The 14,249-nt window shown below is 39.9% G+C and overlaps 1 protein-coding gene across 3 annotated transcripts; it reads right to left on the bottom strand.

Moving 5' to 3' along the window:
• Positions 1 to 1,669: 1,669 nt before the first annotated feature.
• Positions 1,670 to 14,226, bottom strand: LOC121301433 (ran-binding protein 3-like). Of its 3 annotated transcripts, none has more exons than XM_041230823.1 (17): positions 14,158 to 14,226; positions 9,952 to 10,007; positions 9,742 to 9,778; positions 9,571 to 9,657; positions 9,344 to 9,415; positions 9,001 to 9,066; positions 8,230 to 8,334; positions 7,520 to 7,641; positions 7,219 to 7,338; positions 6,999 to 7,102; positions 6,355 to 6,430; positions 6,116 to 6,215; positions 5,808 to 5,935; positions 5,546 to 5,666; positions 5,172 to 5,314; positions 4,793 to 4,979; positions 1,670 to 3,803 (listed from the first exon to the last, which is right to left on the bottom strand). In XM_041230823.1, exons 1-17 carry the CDS (start codon positions 14,177 to 14,179, stop codon positions 3,760 to 3,762), a joined length of 1,590 nt encoding a protein of 529 aa, XP_041086757.1. In that variant the 5' UTR covers positions 14,180 to 14,226; the 3' UTR covers positions 1,670 to 3,759. The 3 variants fall into 3 exon arrangements, with proteins under 3 accessions (XP_041086757.1, XP_041086758.1, XP_041086760.1); XM_041230824.1 differs by having other exon boundaries at positions 8,230 to 8,322; XM_041230826.1 differs by lacking the exon at positions 9,571 to 9,657.
• Between the last annotated feature and the right edge of the window lie 23 nt (positions 14,227 to 14,249).

The raw sequence follows: 14,249 nt of genomic DNA, 5'->3' as shown, positions 1-14,249 counted from the left end.
TTATTATTATTATTATTATTATTAATGTGCCATTTTAAGTTCTTACTCCATTCTCCAACATTAATGAATCCATTCACATCTTCAGCGTGCCAGAAATAAGCCCTGGTATTCATGTATAAGAAATTATTATTCTAATATTTGAGATGGTTTAAATGTACACATTTTATTTTCTATTGTCTCTTTTCTAGGTGTCAAAGGATGAGTTTTTTAATTACTACTCAGGAGTTAGTGCCTCATTGGACAGTGACGTCTATTTTATCTTGATCATGAAAAACAGCTGGGGACTTTAGAGACTGGGGTGAAAAACAACTACCCCCCCAACTCATCTGCAACTGACAAACAGTATTGTATTATCTTAAGCAATGTTACTCATAACCAGGTGTTCCCATTTTGTTTGTCCAATTGCGCCACCTGCTGGCAATACTGAAGAGTATGTTATGGAAAAACTGTACTCATGATCAGTATTTGTTTAGACTAGATACAACTTGCATGTCAACTGGGGACAGAATTAATGGAATGTAAAAAATAAAATGTGAATGCATGCAAGAGAAGACCTTGTTTGTTTGTGTCTTCAGCAGCACAGACCCTCTGAACATTTCCTACATATGTTTTCTTGTTGCAATTTAAGAGGTGTGAAGCAACAACTTTCTAGTAAATAGTACGAGGCTTTGTAGCTAATAATAAAAGAAATGGAAACGGCACACAAACACGCATCTGAACAAAACTGCGCTTTGTTATTATGTAAAACAAGTAGCCAAGTTCATTTTCATACAAATGCAAACCACTAGCAATGCGTTCTGTTGAAGTTTTAATGTAATTCTCAGATACATATTTGATATGACAAATCTTACATAAACCTTCTTGAAACAAGCCATATTTTTCACTTCCTTTTTTTCAAATTATTTTTATTAGATTTTTTAATTTTTTTTTAATTATTTTTTTTTTGTACTAAAGCTGAAAGCAGAAATGAACAAGTCTTCAGCTCTTCCGTGCTCACCTTTATCCAGCTAGACAGGGCTCAAAATACATTTTTGCAATGACATATTCCTTGACAATCCCTAACCCCCTAAAACAGATCTAGTCTGAATTACACTTGTACGAATTCCTTGGAATATGTTTACTGAAATTACTTTAAAATGTTGCCTTTACTAAAAGGGCAGAAACTTTCATTATAATCCCAAATAGATCATTTGGGGAAATTAGACATTAGAAGAAAAAAAAACCAAAATTTAAACCAAAGACAATCAGAGCATGAAACAGATAATAAAAATGGTCTTAGTCACAGGTAACCAGATTTTATTATTGTTATATACACACCCCAACGAACCCAAAAATCTGTTATAGAGCTGGCAGTACTGCAATTGCACAGAATTCACGTTACAACCTGGTAGGTACTTGCAATGAGCTTCGAGCCATTTGATCCTGGGGTTGAATCCCATATCAGCCACAAGTCACTCGCTGTGTGACCACTTGAGTCATTTTTTCCCCTCATTATACTTTGGTCCCACCCTGCTAGAACACTGGATGGTAAGCAGGTCAGCAGGTCAGCAGCCCACCTCCCCTCCCAGCCAAACACACAGACGCTACACCTCATGCAGGCTAGGTTTACAAAGCTCAATAAAACAGAGTGCATACATTTTTTTTATATATATATATATATATATATATATATATATATATATATATATATATATAATGAATGATACTGCAATTAGCTATTTGGTCATCATAACAATATCCCAGTTTGGTATTTGAATTTATATATAATTATTTATTTTTTTTACTTCACATCCAAATCTATGGCAGAAGCGCCGAACGTACATTCCCAGTACAAGACGAGAAAGGTCATACCTTCATTTGTGAACCCTGCGACTGGTCGGGTTCTCTTATGCATTTTCCTACTTATCAGTATGGGAAAACGAACCACTAAAACTCCCAGCAACAATGCAGTGAAAAATACCAAAATGTAAAATTTTAAAAATAAGAAAAAAGAGAGAACGGGAGATCAGCCTGTCGAGGCAGTGCACTGTTCAAGAATATACATATTAACTGGGCTTTTTACATTTTCAAACAATACATCACACTTGAGGGTATTTTTTTTTTTTTTTTTAAATACGTGTTTCCAATTCTAAGGCTTCCTGCAGTACAAGAGAAAGATGAGGAGGAGCACACTACTATTACAGTGTATAGTTTACTAATCCAACTGGGGGGGGGGACTGGGCGGGAGGGGACAGGGGACAAACAAAGTTAAAAGGGCTGCTAAACTTGACTGGATAACAGGAGAAATGCTTTTATTTATTTATTTATTTTTTAAACTAAGCAGACCAATTTTGTACTGAAAGGCAACAGATTATCAATTCAGCTGGTCTTCCTGCTTGGTTTGCTTTTAAAGACAATAAAAATATCTCCCCCACCCCCTTCCGAGTTGACATTTGCAACAGAAGCTCAATTTCATTGGAGGGCCAGAAGGCATAAGCATGTGACAATGCTGATGTTACAGGGCAATCACTTCAATGCAGCTCTTTGTCTGCTCTTAAAGGGTGATGTGGTTGACACCGCGTTCCTTTTCAAATTTGCATCAGACAGCTTGACAATCCTGCTGTTTGCGTAGAAAGCAGTGAACTTCCGAGGTTCTGCAGCTGACCTTCGTTTACTGCCAGCTACAGGTTTACAACGTTGTTAGTAATACTGGCAAAATGTTGCAAGGCTTTATTGATACAAGATTGCAGCAATCTTATGAGATTGGGAGCCCCCACAGATTTGTGGAATTTTATACAATAGCCTGTTGACCCTTCAAGTCAAGTCTATCTGCCCTTCCGAGAAAGCAAAACAATTACAATAAGTGTACAAAAAAAGCACGTTTTTTTTTTCTCTTTCAAAAACTCTTATCACTCCAGAGTTTATTATCCAAAGAAATTTTTTAAAAAAAAGAATAAAAAATAATGTCAGCACAATACAAACCCCCAAAACCTATTGGAAATAGAACTATACGTTGTAGAATGCTTTAGTTTCAAGAATTTGTTTCTTAAAAAACACATACACTCACACAATCAAAAACTCAGCTAATGGATACCAGCCTCCTCAGCTTTTGTAAACTTTTTTTCCTGGAGTTATTTATGCTAAACCTCTGTGGTAGACCCAACAGAGCAGAGCACACTTGTATCATATGTAACAGGGTACTTCTACTGCTGCCAACTGAACTGTCTGCTAGACAACCATGGCTAGTGTGTGTTTGTATGCAGGTCAGTGGAGAGATTGATTCCGCAGACAATGGAACTGAACACTAGAACCTTTTACAAATGAGTAACAAAGTAAAACAAAAAGTTGCTAGTCAGGGGACTAGATTCCTAGAAAAACTTAAAAGCCCTCTTGGAAATCGAGATTCCAGAGGTTTGCACTGAATATAAAGGTCCCGTGGTAAAACTGTAGTCTTAAATGTGCCATGTCTACTGGAGAGGAGGAAACCGCGTTCGCCTCTCTCACTCATCAATATGATGAGCTTCCAAGTCCCAAACCAAAGCCGTAAAGTCTTCGCAAAAAAAAAAAAAAAAAAAAAAAACTACTCCAGATTCTTTAATGTAGAGAACTGAGTTGCACAGATTGAATGAACACTATCTGTGCTGGGTCCATCCTGGAGCTGGACTTCTAAATTATTCCACCCCCCCCCTCCCCCCCCCAAAACAAAAAAAAAAAAGAGAGTTGCTGCAACAAAGATGCCACAGCAGCAGCCACCTTGCAAGCAGACTGGTGAAGGGGGCGCTATGTGCTTCCACCAGTCTGGGCTTCTCCTGGATCTGTAGAACCTGCAGAGGAAAGAAGATGAAGAAAGATGATCAGCCCTGCCCTGCCACTTACACACAGGACTGATGGAAACTCTAAAACATAAGAACTGAAAGTAGCTGATGAAGCACTGAAGGAGGTATCCTAATTGAGGATACGATTCTGTCATGGAGGTCACGGAAATCGTGAATTTTAACAAAAGTCAGTGAAATCTTGGAAATGGATGTATGAAAATGTAGTACGTCATGCACTGAAAATACAAATATCTGCACGAATCTGTAAATTGTTTGGTGGTTTGGTAAATTGCACGCAGCATTTACGTGTTGGGTATGTAGGTCAGGTGAATGAGATTTGTATTTTGTAGATTAGCGAGCATGCAAATGAACACAGACCGTACGTTACTGCAAACTCTTGGTTGTGATTGTCACATACATACAGCACTTATTTATTTATTTTTTTTTTTTAAACAAAAATAAGTGGTTTGCATCTTAATATTTGCAATTTATTTCTTGAAACTACTACCCAAGCAATCTGTTAAATACTAAACATTGCTTAACAAAATACATCAGACTGCCATTGAACTTTTTTTATTTCCTGCAAACTACAGATAAAACGAGGAGGTGTATCTGCTTTCTAGTCTTTTTTTTCTCCGGAGTTAAATAAGTACATTTATATTGGACGTGCACAGAGAAATAGGAACACAGCATATTTCAGACGCCACCTGTTTCGCCATGCGGCCAGCGCAACACAATTTATATTCAACTGCCCTACCACTGCCTAGGGCACGGTTGGCCAACCCTGTTCCTGGAGAGATACAATCCTACAGGTTTTCAGCATAACTCAATGGCTAGAGGCCTTTTTTTCTTTTTAGTGTTGACATATTCAGCAATTGAGAACTCAGGTGGAACGAAAACCAGAAGACCCTGCGGCTCTCCAGGACCAGGGTTGGCCACCCCCCAGCCTAGGGGATGTGTGTCGGCTGCAAGAGAAAGCAGCAGAAGCAGCGACTCACCAATGGCTGTGGTGGAGCCTGCCGGAGCAAGGATATCATCCTCGTCGCTGTCCTCCTCGTTAAACTGGGGCACTTCGGGCTCAGCCGGAACGCTCTTGGTTTCCTGCTCCTGTTCCGCCCGGCTCCTCAGCGCTTGGATTCGGTGGTGCAAGGCTGCATACAGCTGGCCCGTGTCGTTCGAGCTTGCCTGTGTGGGTGGAGACATGCAGGCGCGTGTTAAACTTGCTTGCAAAATCCAGGGGACGAGTAAGAAAGATGCAAGCTTTTTGTGTCACCTCTGCAAAAGCAGTCTGAATCCGAGGTGTGAAGATAATGACGTGCCACAGCACTGCGAATTATTTTAAGCGTACAGAAAATATCCTATTCCAAACAGACTTACCGATATCAGAAAGACCTTCACCCCCTGGTCCTCTGTGTCCATGGCTGTGATTCGAATGCTCTTTTCACTGGCTTTGTCGATCTGCATCTGAGACCAAAGCTTGGTGTTGAGAATTAGTCTCAGGCTGCCCTGCGTCCGCATAACTACAATAAAACCAAACAAACAGCTCAGGCTTTTTGTTTTAATGGACTCAAACCTTTTCCCCCCGACCCTCACCAGGAAGAAACACCAGCTTTGATAAATGTTCTGTATACATCATGAAAATAGGAATTTAAAGTATTCGACAAAGACTCGAGCCTTACACTGTTGAAGGTGTAGGGCACTAATGTATACCCCTATATATTGACATTAGGTACTGAAATCCTATTCCATACCCAATCTTGACTGTAAAGTCCCATCCTGTGTAGATGCCATATCATTTAATCTCAGCAGCCCTCTGCCTCTTTCCACCCAGGTCTGGGTGCTCTTGTCAAAAACAAACAGCTTGCACTGGATCTACATTGTGAAAATATCACATAACAAAAAGCAAAATCAAGATTGGGATGATTATTACACACAGAGTTGGCAGGTAGCAACCCGATTAACCTGGAGGTTTGCCTCAGCTTTGAAATCTCTCAGTAAAGCCTGCATGCTTACCTGCAACACGTTGCTCTCTGCCTCCTCTCCTGTTATAACCTCGACCTTCTCCAACAAACACTTCTTTGCTGTTGCCTTGGTGTAAGCTGCTGCAGACTCTTCCAAAGACTCGATCACAGCACTGCTAGCTGTAAAAAAAAAAAAAAAAAAAAAAAAAACATAAGTGCAAAGCCAAGAGAGAGTATAAAAAAAAAAACATTCCAATATTTTAAAATAAACATATAAAAGGATAGGAAATTCTTCCATCCCTCAAAAATAAAGATCCTATCCCACAAAGATTGTATCTGACCGAGCCTGTGGATACATACGTTTCTCTGGAGTGGCGTCCAGTGAGAAAGGCTCCGAGGTCGATCCAGCAGCACTCTCCTTGCTACTCTCGGTAACAGAGTCACTGCTCTTCGGGGGACTCTGTACAAACAGTCAATGCTTATTCCCTTTATATAAAAGAACTGGCATTCTGCATCACAGCCACGTGTGCAAGACACAATGTATGGAATGATTTAGCCATTAACACAGGTTACAAGATGTGTGTGAATCCAGCACTTACCAATACTCTCTCGTACATGTTCTGTCCAAAAACAAACTTTGCTTCTGTGTCTTTGTTGTTTGCAGAACCCAGCGTGCTGGAAGAGCAAACGGACAGTTGATATAAATCGCCTGTATTGTGATTTAACACAAATATAGAGCAATTTCAAAAACACAAAAAAAAAAATAAAAAGGAAAATGTTTCTACATAAATAAGCAAAACAAGCAGAAGACATTCAAACAATATCATTGAGTGTGTAACAGGTCCTGGGGTCAATCACATTGCAATTGTGCAATTTGTAATTAACAGCAATTACAATGTAACTGCAGCTGAACCTCGGCACGCCTGTGCAATTTTGTAATTGTAATTATACCACACATTTGTCCTATATTTTCAACCGCTTTTAGTGACACCATGCGTTTGAAAACAATAAAAACTAATTGCCTAGTATGTTTTTGTGTGTGTACCTATGATTATTGCGAGGTTATTTAGAACAGAGTAAATACGTCAACGTGCAGAGTTCTTTATGTAACTTTTTAGAATTGCTATTACTGCAGCAGAATTGTAAGTGTAATTGAAAAAAAATAGCATTGTCAGCAAACCATTCCGCTGTCATTGGAACTGTAATTCTGAGCCCGGGCGAGGTGTCTACTCTAGGGACTGACCTGGAGGTGCTGCTGTAATGCAGGAAGTAGTTTGTTGCTCCTGATGCTGTTTTAGAACCAGAGGAACCACCACCTGTATTTACAGAGGGAGCTCTGCTTTCAACCTAACAAAAAACAAACCCAAACTATTTTTCAGAGTGTCTGGCTATGTCGTTAACATACAGTATTTCACTTAAAACAAAAAGTTTGTTTTTGCCGTTTTATTTTTAAAAAGCAAAACCTTTGCTCGTTCTTCCACATTCTGCCCAAACACAAAGTCTGATTCAGGTGCCCGCTGCTGCTTCTCCTCTGCGTGATCCTCGTTGGCGCTGCTCACGCCATCCGCATCCTTTTTGTTCTCCTGGGAAAAAGGCAGGTTTGACTTTGCTTTGCTGTCTTGTCTAACGCAACTTAACAGTAAAAATATACGGGTGACTCCTTGGCACAGTCTTGGATTTTAAAATAAAATTGGTTAAGAGGTGGTTTATAAAAACCAGGGCTTCCCTGCAGTTTCTACCCCACTGTATATTCACAATACTTACTGCAGCTCCTGATGCTTCCGCTGTTGCACTTTCTGAGGCCTCTGTGTTATTCTGGGATGCAGACGAACCTTCAGATGAGGAATCAGGGAGCTTTTTTACACCATTGGTTCCACTGCTGGAACCTACAAAATAAAACCATGTAAATCAGATCAAAAATTCAAACATCACAGTCTAAAATGGATACTCACATGCCTAAGAAAATCAACCCTGACGGCCTATGATAACTCTTATGTCCTGCTATTTGTTTAGGCTACTCACATGCCAAATCCACTTAAACAAAATATAAACACACACACACTGACTTAATTATTAAGCAGCTGCTTTTATCCAAAGCTACTTACAGAGACTAGGGGGTGAACTATGCATCACCAACAACTGCCGAGTCCCTTTCAATCAGACCAGGGTTTTACGCCTCATCCAATCACACAATTATGACATCAGTATTACACAGTTTAAAATAAGTGAACAGGATAATTTTGCATTAGTACAAACCAATTTGTGTATATTTTGATTTGATGGAAAATGTTAAAAGCATCAGTCTTTGCCATTTATCAGCAGAGTAACTAAATTTAAATTTCAGAAAATATCACAGTTCAACCAAGCACTGAAATCCTGGGATACAATAAACAAAAAAAAAACAAAAAACAATTAGTATTAAAACTTGTTTCAGCGTTAAAACCAACTCAATAAAACAGAAGAGTTTTACTTACTAGATTGTGAGAAAGCCTTCGGCTGCGGGGCCTGCAAGAGTGCTGGGCGAAGGACGCTGCGATGCTGCTCCTTAGGCTTCTGGCTTGGGACACCTGGAAGATAACCTGTACAATAGCCTGGTTCTGAAGCAACAAGCCTGCCTGTCTGACTGAGCAGTTACAAGTGTGGCACAAAATACAGTGGAAACCTGTTAACACGAAATGCAGAGGACTGCTTTAAAACAGAGCATTGTGGGTCAATTTGAATTTTCGCCACTTAGTCCAAGGATGCTGCACGTGACACCACATGTATATTTCTTCAGCTGCCTTTTCGATTTGGCACACAGTGATAGCCCACGCAAATCCATCTCACAGCCGTGCTGCTCTGTCAGTACTTGGCTTTGCAAAGTTCTGGTGTGATCTGAACGAAGTTACCAGTTGGCAGGAGTTTCTTTCATGTTACCAGGTTTGGCAGGTTTTGTTTCGCGTGTTGCGATTCACACTGTAGTGTGCATCACATCTCCAAAACATATGGAATGAGCGACAGCGTTTAACCCTGCCCCACTTTATGATGCCAGGTGCCCATCAGGACATCTGAAGTCCAATCTGTTGTCTAACACTACAGCAAATAAAAAAACACCCAAATCAATATACATAAAAAAACAGCAACCACCACCACTTGTAAATGGACCCAAAAAACACAGCAAATTACAGAAGGGTATCCCACTATACCCCCAGTGCTTTTAACAGTACCAGCTCAATCTCAACGTGCCACCAGTTTGCAGTACCAACCTGTACTTGGTGCCTGGCCATGGATCAAGGTAGGCGGTTTCAGACGAAACCCAACAGTCTTCTCCTCTACAAACACAACAAAAACTCAAATCTGAATATGAACTCTCCCCATCATCAGTTTTACAGTGCCACTTGTTTAGTGCTTGAGACTTGGGAGAAATTATCTCAAAGTGTAAACCATCAACCCCTACCTGGGGTAGGTACCAAGTGACTAGCTAAACTGTGAGACAACAAATGGCGACTCGCAACAAGAAGGATATTTTTTGAGACAGTGGGTTTTAAATTGTAACCAAGTTACCAGCTCCAATTATGGAGTGTTCCCAGATAAATGACGTGATCTTACCAGGTTCCGAGTCGGAGTTTCCTGTTGGGGACTGGCAGAAACTTGAGGGCATAAACACATTGTTCTTTGACACTGCAAAAACAAAACAACAATGGACACTTAACAACATGAGCCCGATGAATTCAAAGAAAAAGCAGCACCAAATGAAAGTGCATGATAAACCTGGCACAGAATCTCCCATCCCTGAACCTCAAACCCACTCCTTCGCAAGTAAGCAGAATCTGTACCAGAATGCGAGGGGGGAAACTGCGTTAGAGATGACGCTCTCTCTCGTTTCACAGGGGGACAGTAATTGCCATCATCCTTGTCTGAATCTGTAACATACAATACTCTGAATTAGGCTCCACAACAGCACACACATGCCATAAAAGAAAATTATTCAAAATATAATTCTTTACCTTCTCCACCTTCTGGGCTGGAACCCTCAGCCGATCTCTGAAACAAAACACGTACATTTTCCAGTCAAAGTAACTGTGCCAAGCCATGGTAACTGAAGCAACATTGCTTAAATACAAGTCATTTAAACCAAAAGGAAGCTTGAGGTTCCATTACAATTCTTACTGCTCTATACAAAACAAAGTCATCTGAAGGAGTGGTCTTGTTCCTACCTTCTGTGCTTTATCTTTCTGGAACACAAACACAGGTGGAGCTATGGCAGGTTTCTCTGTAAAACACAAAAGAAGCAGCTTTTTGCATTTTTGTAGACTGACACAGCTGCAGTTTCCAAAAGTTTTGAAATACAGTATGAGCAAGCTTTTATTCAGTTAGCTCTGAAATTAAATGAGGACAAGGTTATAATTCGAGACGCAACAATTAAATAGATGCATCGATTACTGAACCTTAAATACTCTGCGCTTCGGTTACACATTGGTGAACTGATGCATCAAAATAGAATCCGGTTTGAAGTTTCGCAGTTTGCATTAAAACACTGGTTATGTCACTGAGCTCCTATTAGTGCTAGTATGGCAAGTAGCTAATGTCAGCGCTTCGCTGGATTTGCATTGGTTAAGTCACATCAGTTAAAGCTATTTATTTTCAGTTTCCACGTTTTAAAACTGAATGCTTAAACAACTTATTAAAAAAAAAAAAAAAAAAAAAAAAAAAAAAAAAAAAAAAAATCGAAAAAAAAATGAAAGAATCCTTATCCAATAAACGCTTTCGAAATAAAACGGTAACAGTAATGTTAAACATATTTCAGATTGAAACGACATACGGGGAGGACACATACTCTATTCAGTTGTTAATTTTTATTAGTGTGTAGAAGTTAAAATAATTAAACAAATGGATCATACTTTAAAGCAAGTCTACTTATCTTTAAAATAACTAATGTTTATTATTTAAACTGGGTTACCACTGGCTACAAGTCAAGGGGTTACAAATCAAACACTTGCTTCACCCAAATCCTACCTGGCACCGCTGCTGCTGCTGAAGGGAGAGGAATGAAAGACCCTCTTATCAAATGGATGCAGTAAACTTCCAACAGAAGCACCTCTAGGATTGTCTTTGCTTCTATTTTTAGCATGCCTATGTTTCAACTTACCAATACAAGACTTGCTGACATTTTCTTAGATTTCAATGCCCACGTGGACATTGCTTGCTCTGACTTGCAGTAAGACAGCATGCAACTTGGACTCATTCTCTAATTAAAAAATAAATAAATAAACTATACTGAAATATTGAAGGACTACATCCTCATGAAGACCTAGTCCTAGACCTGGAATTCATGTTTAATGAGAAAAAATATATCTCTTTATTCAACCGCAATTTCATTGCATAGTAGGTTAGAAAGACAGTCATTGACTGGGTTTAACGACTCAAGATCTTGCAGCATGTCATAGCCGTAAACTACTTTGACATTTAGTAGTCTTGGCCTGTCCCAAGTTCTAACCGCTGAGATTTCCAATTCCAAACATTACTGCTATCCACTAGGGAAGGAATTCCAAGCTGTTTAGGGCACACTCAGTACCTGTCACCCACTTTCAACCCTAGTTGTTAAAATCAAGAGGCTTCTTGACTGTCATCCAGCTGACACGTGGAGGATGCCATGCTTCTAGCCTCATGTTTCTGTAATGGGTGCTATGTGCTCTGCAGATCAGGGGGATTCAATATGAAACGGCTTCAATGTGCGTTGCGTTCTGAACAAATTTTGTAGTTAGTAGTATGAAAAGCTTATATGTGCAAGGAAAGACAGTAACAAAACTGGAGGTTTTTAAATCCCTCAATGTTCATTTTAACCCACTCAAAACTGTTGCTTGCAAGCGAGGGGGGACTTAAAATGTCTCAAAACACTGAGCTGACAAACCTGAGATTGTTACCTATACACTGTGGCTAATTAAGCTGGTCGTAAAACCTGGAATGGGTGAAACTGCTATGCAATAGGGGTCTTATTTCCATTCCTGTTTTATCTTTGAGTGTTTGAAATTGTGACAGACTTAGTTCAAGGAATTCACTAACTTGTAAGTCACAGGTAATATTCCATTGCAAGTACTGGTTAGAACAGATAGATGGCGCTACACTCTAAACCCCTTCACTGACTTGTGTTTATAAACACAAAAGTAAAGATGATCATTTTAGCTGGCTTCAGTTTATTTTTAACTGCAGCCAAATACAGTTTCTACTTTAAACATTGCCTTGGAATATTTGTTACGATAATCACTGACTAACTTCCTAGAACAAACAGCTTATATTTTAACCTATGACGAAAAACATGAAAACAGGTTTTCCTCAATAAAGGTTTTGTAACTTTTGGTAAATGCAAAAAAAAAAAAAAAAAAAAAGGCTTGAACCTTCGACAATGTAACACTTGAAGAGGTGTACCTTTGTGTTGCAACAGTGACTCAAATGATTCCTGTGTAAGTGATGAAACTACAATTAACCCTTTGACAGCAGCAAGGGCTGCAAATGCAATGCTGTGTGTTTAACATGAACACATCTCACAACTCATTGAAGATTGCCAGATACCCTTACATATCCTGTCCGGCTTACAGGAGCAACCTTTCTTCAAAACGCACATGGTTCCGAGGAAGGATTCTCATATACCACAATCACAGCTCCTGTTTATTTGCAGAGCAGAGTACTGAGAGTTGCAGGGGCGCTTGGATAGATCCAGAAAAGACGCAGAGCCTCTAAATTTATTAATTAAAGCCCTACAGATTTACTTATTTCAGTTTCCTATCTTAGAATGAGCATCTATGTGCGTATAATGCAGTGTGTGATTTCTGCATTCTTCACAGTACCCTGCTAATTACATCCAACCGTATTGTTGCTAAAGTATCATTTTACTCTGCAGGTTGCAAAAAAATATGTCTTTCACTAGGCTGCCGATAATACTCAACCCATGCCTAAGGGGGACAATAGGCAATTCAGAGTAAATGGGCCCACACAGATGTGATATGACAAACAGCTTTTTAAAAACGTTTTGTTAAGTAAGTACTATGTAATGTGCTTTTTTTCGTAGTCATGTGTTTGTAGCATTTTTTAAAATAGATAATACTTTAATACAGAACTGTTTAAGTAATAACAACAATGTTTTGTTGTTTATTAATTTATTTTTTGCTTTAAATTAGAAGTAAACCACGTTGATGTATGGGGGCTGCCTTTTCACCCCTGTCTGCCTTTTGTATGACCTCAATTACTGCTGCTGACGAACAGTTAAAAATCCAACTGGAAAAACACCTCACGAGTTAAACCTTGCAGAATCTCAAAATAATTTTACACGTCATTAGCTTCTATTTGGTTTTGAATGGAAATGTTGTTTGTCTAATGTTATATATTTACAACATTCCCTTTAGATCCGTTTACTGTCTGCAAGCAAATCAGATCTATTCAGCACATACCTGGTTGCAAAAAAAAAAAAAAAAAAAAAATCAGCATTCAAATCGGTTTCCCGCAATGGAAACCTGTAGCACTGTGAACAAAGCCTTACCTCCTCACACAATACCCGAATGGCCCTTGCTTATAACTCACTGCGCTGGTTTCACAAACTTTAATTATGACAATCTTCCACATAAGTTGATGATATTGGATGATATTATGGATGATATGAATTTTGCAAAACAGGTATGGAATAATGAACAAACAAGTAACGCCTTCCACATGCTACCAGGTACATTATTGGGGCGATTTAAAAATAACGACCACCGCTATTATTAATAAAAGCAAGGCAAATATCAGGGGCCACTGCCAGCGGCTGTCACAGCGTCTGTCGCTATTTCTATGATTATTATTATTATTATTATTATTATTATTATCATCGATCACTGCTGGTTAGAGAATCCGGTATCTAAACTTAACCGTCAGTTTGGAAATGTTACCAGGGATATAGTTATTTCACAATGTGTGTCGCCATCGCAACGTGCATTGTAGCAGCCAGACACTGGTGATGCACCTCGCCCTCGCTGTCTGGCAGTGCGATTGCAAATCGCTCAATATGTACTGCCTGGACTGTTTACATTACAAGCTCTGAAATCAAAAGCACCGAGATGTTTCAAGCCAAGGGCGCTACTTTTCGTTAACCCAGGCAACGAGACTGCTGGCGTGCTCGGTTTACGAACCCAAACCGTCCCGCTCCCTTTCGGCTGGGCCTCGGCTTGCCCCCCCGCCTCCTCCCCTTCGGGAGGAGATTAGAAAGGCCGGGAAGCTTCGTCTCCGCATCCTTCCCTCCCTTCGCCCGCTCTGGCTCTCTCTAGCCCCGGGACTTGCTTCCCCCCTCACCCCCGGCGCCGCACTGTCGTTCCCTCGGTTATCACACGTTAAGTTGCGCTTTTCTCCCCATTAATCCGCTTTGTTTTCGTCACTTCTCCGGGAGTGCTTACCTTCGTTTGCCAGGTCCGCCATTTTACTCCCTCGCTCACCCCACAACCCCCCGCGCCACGCATGCGTGTTATTTCAAGGGAGCGGGGGCTGT

Source organism: Polyodon spathula, chromosome 27, assembly GCF_017654505.1.
Source record: "Polyodon spathula isolate WHYD16114869_AA chromosome 27, ASM1765450v1, whole genome shotgun sequence".
NCBI classification, from domain to species: Eukaryota; Metazoa; Chordata; class Actinopteri; order Acipenseriformes; family Polyodontidae; genus Polyodon; species Polyodon spathula.
This window is presented reverse-complemented; position numbering and strand designations above follow the sequence as displayed.

What these genes read in the sequence shown, in the direction of transcription:
- LOC121301433 (XM_041230823.1), bottom strand. Translation starts at nt 14,179, where the DNA reads ATGGCGGACCTGGCAAACGAAG. An exon ending in CAGCCCAGAAGGTGGAGAAG is followed by an intron (nt 9,658 to 9,741) that starts GTAAAGAATTAT and finishes TGTATGTTACAG; the next exon opens with ATTCAGACAAGGATGATGGC. An exon ending in AGGCTCCACCACAGCCATTG is followed by an intron (nt 3,804 to 4,792) that starts GTGAGTCGCTGC and finishes TTTCCTCTGCAG; the next exon opens with GTTCTACAGATCCAGGAGAA.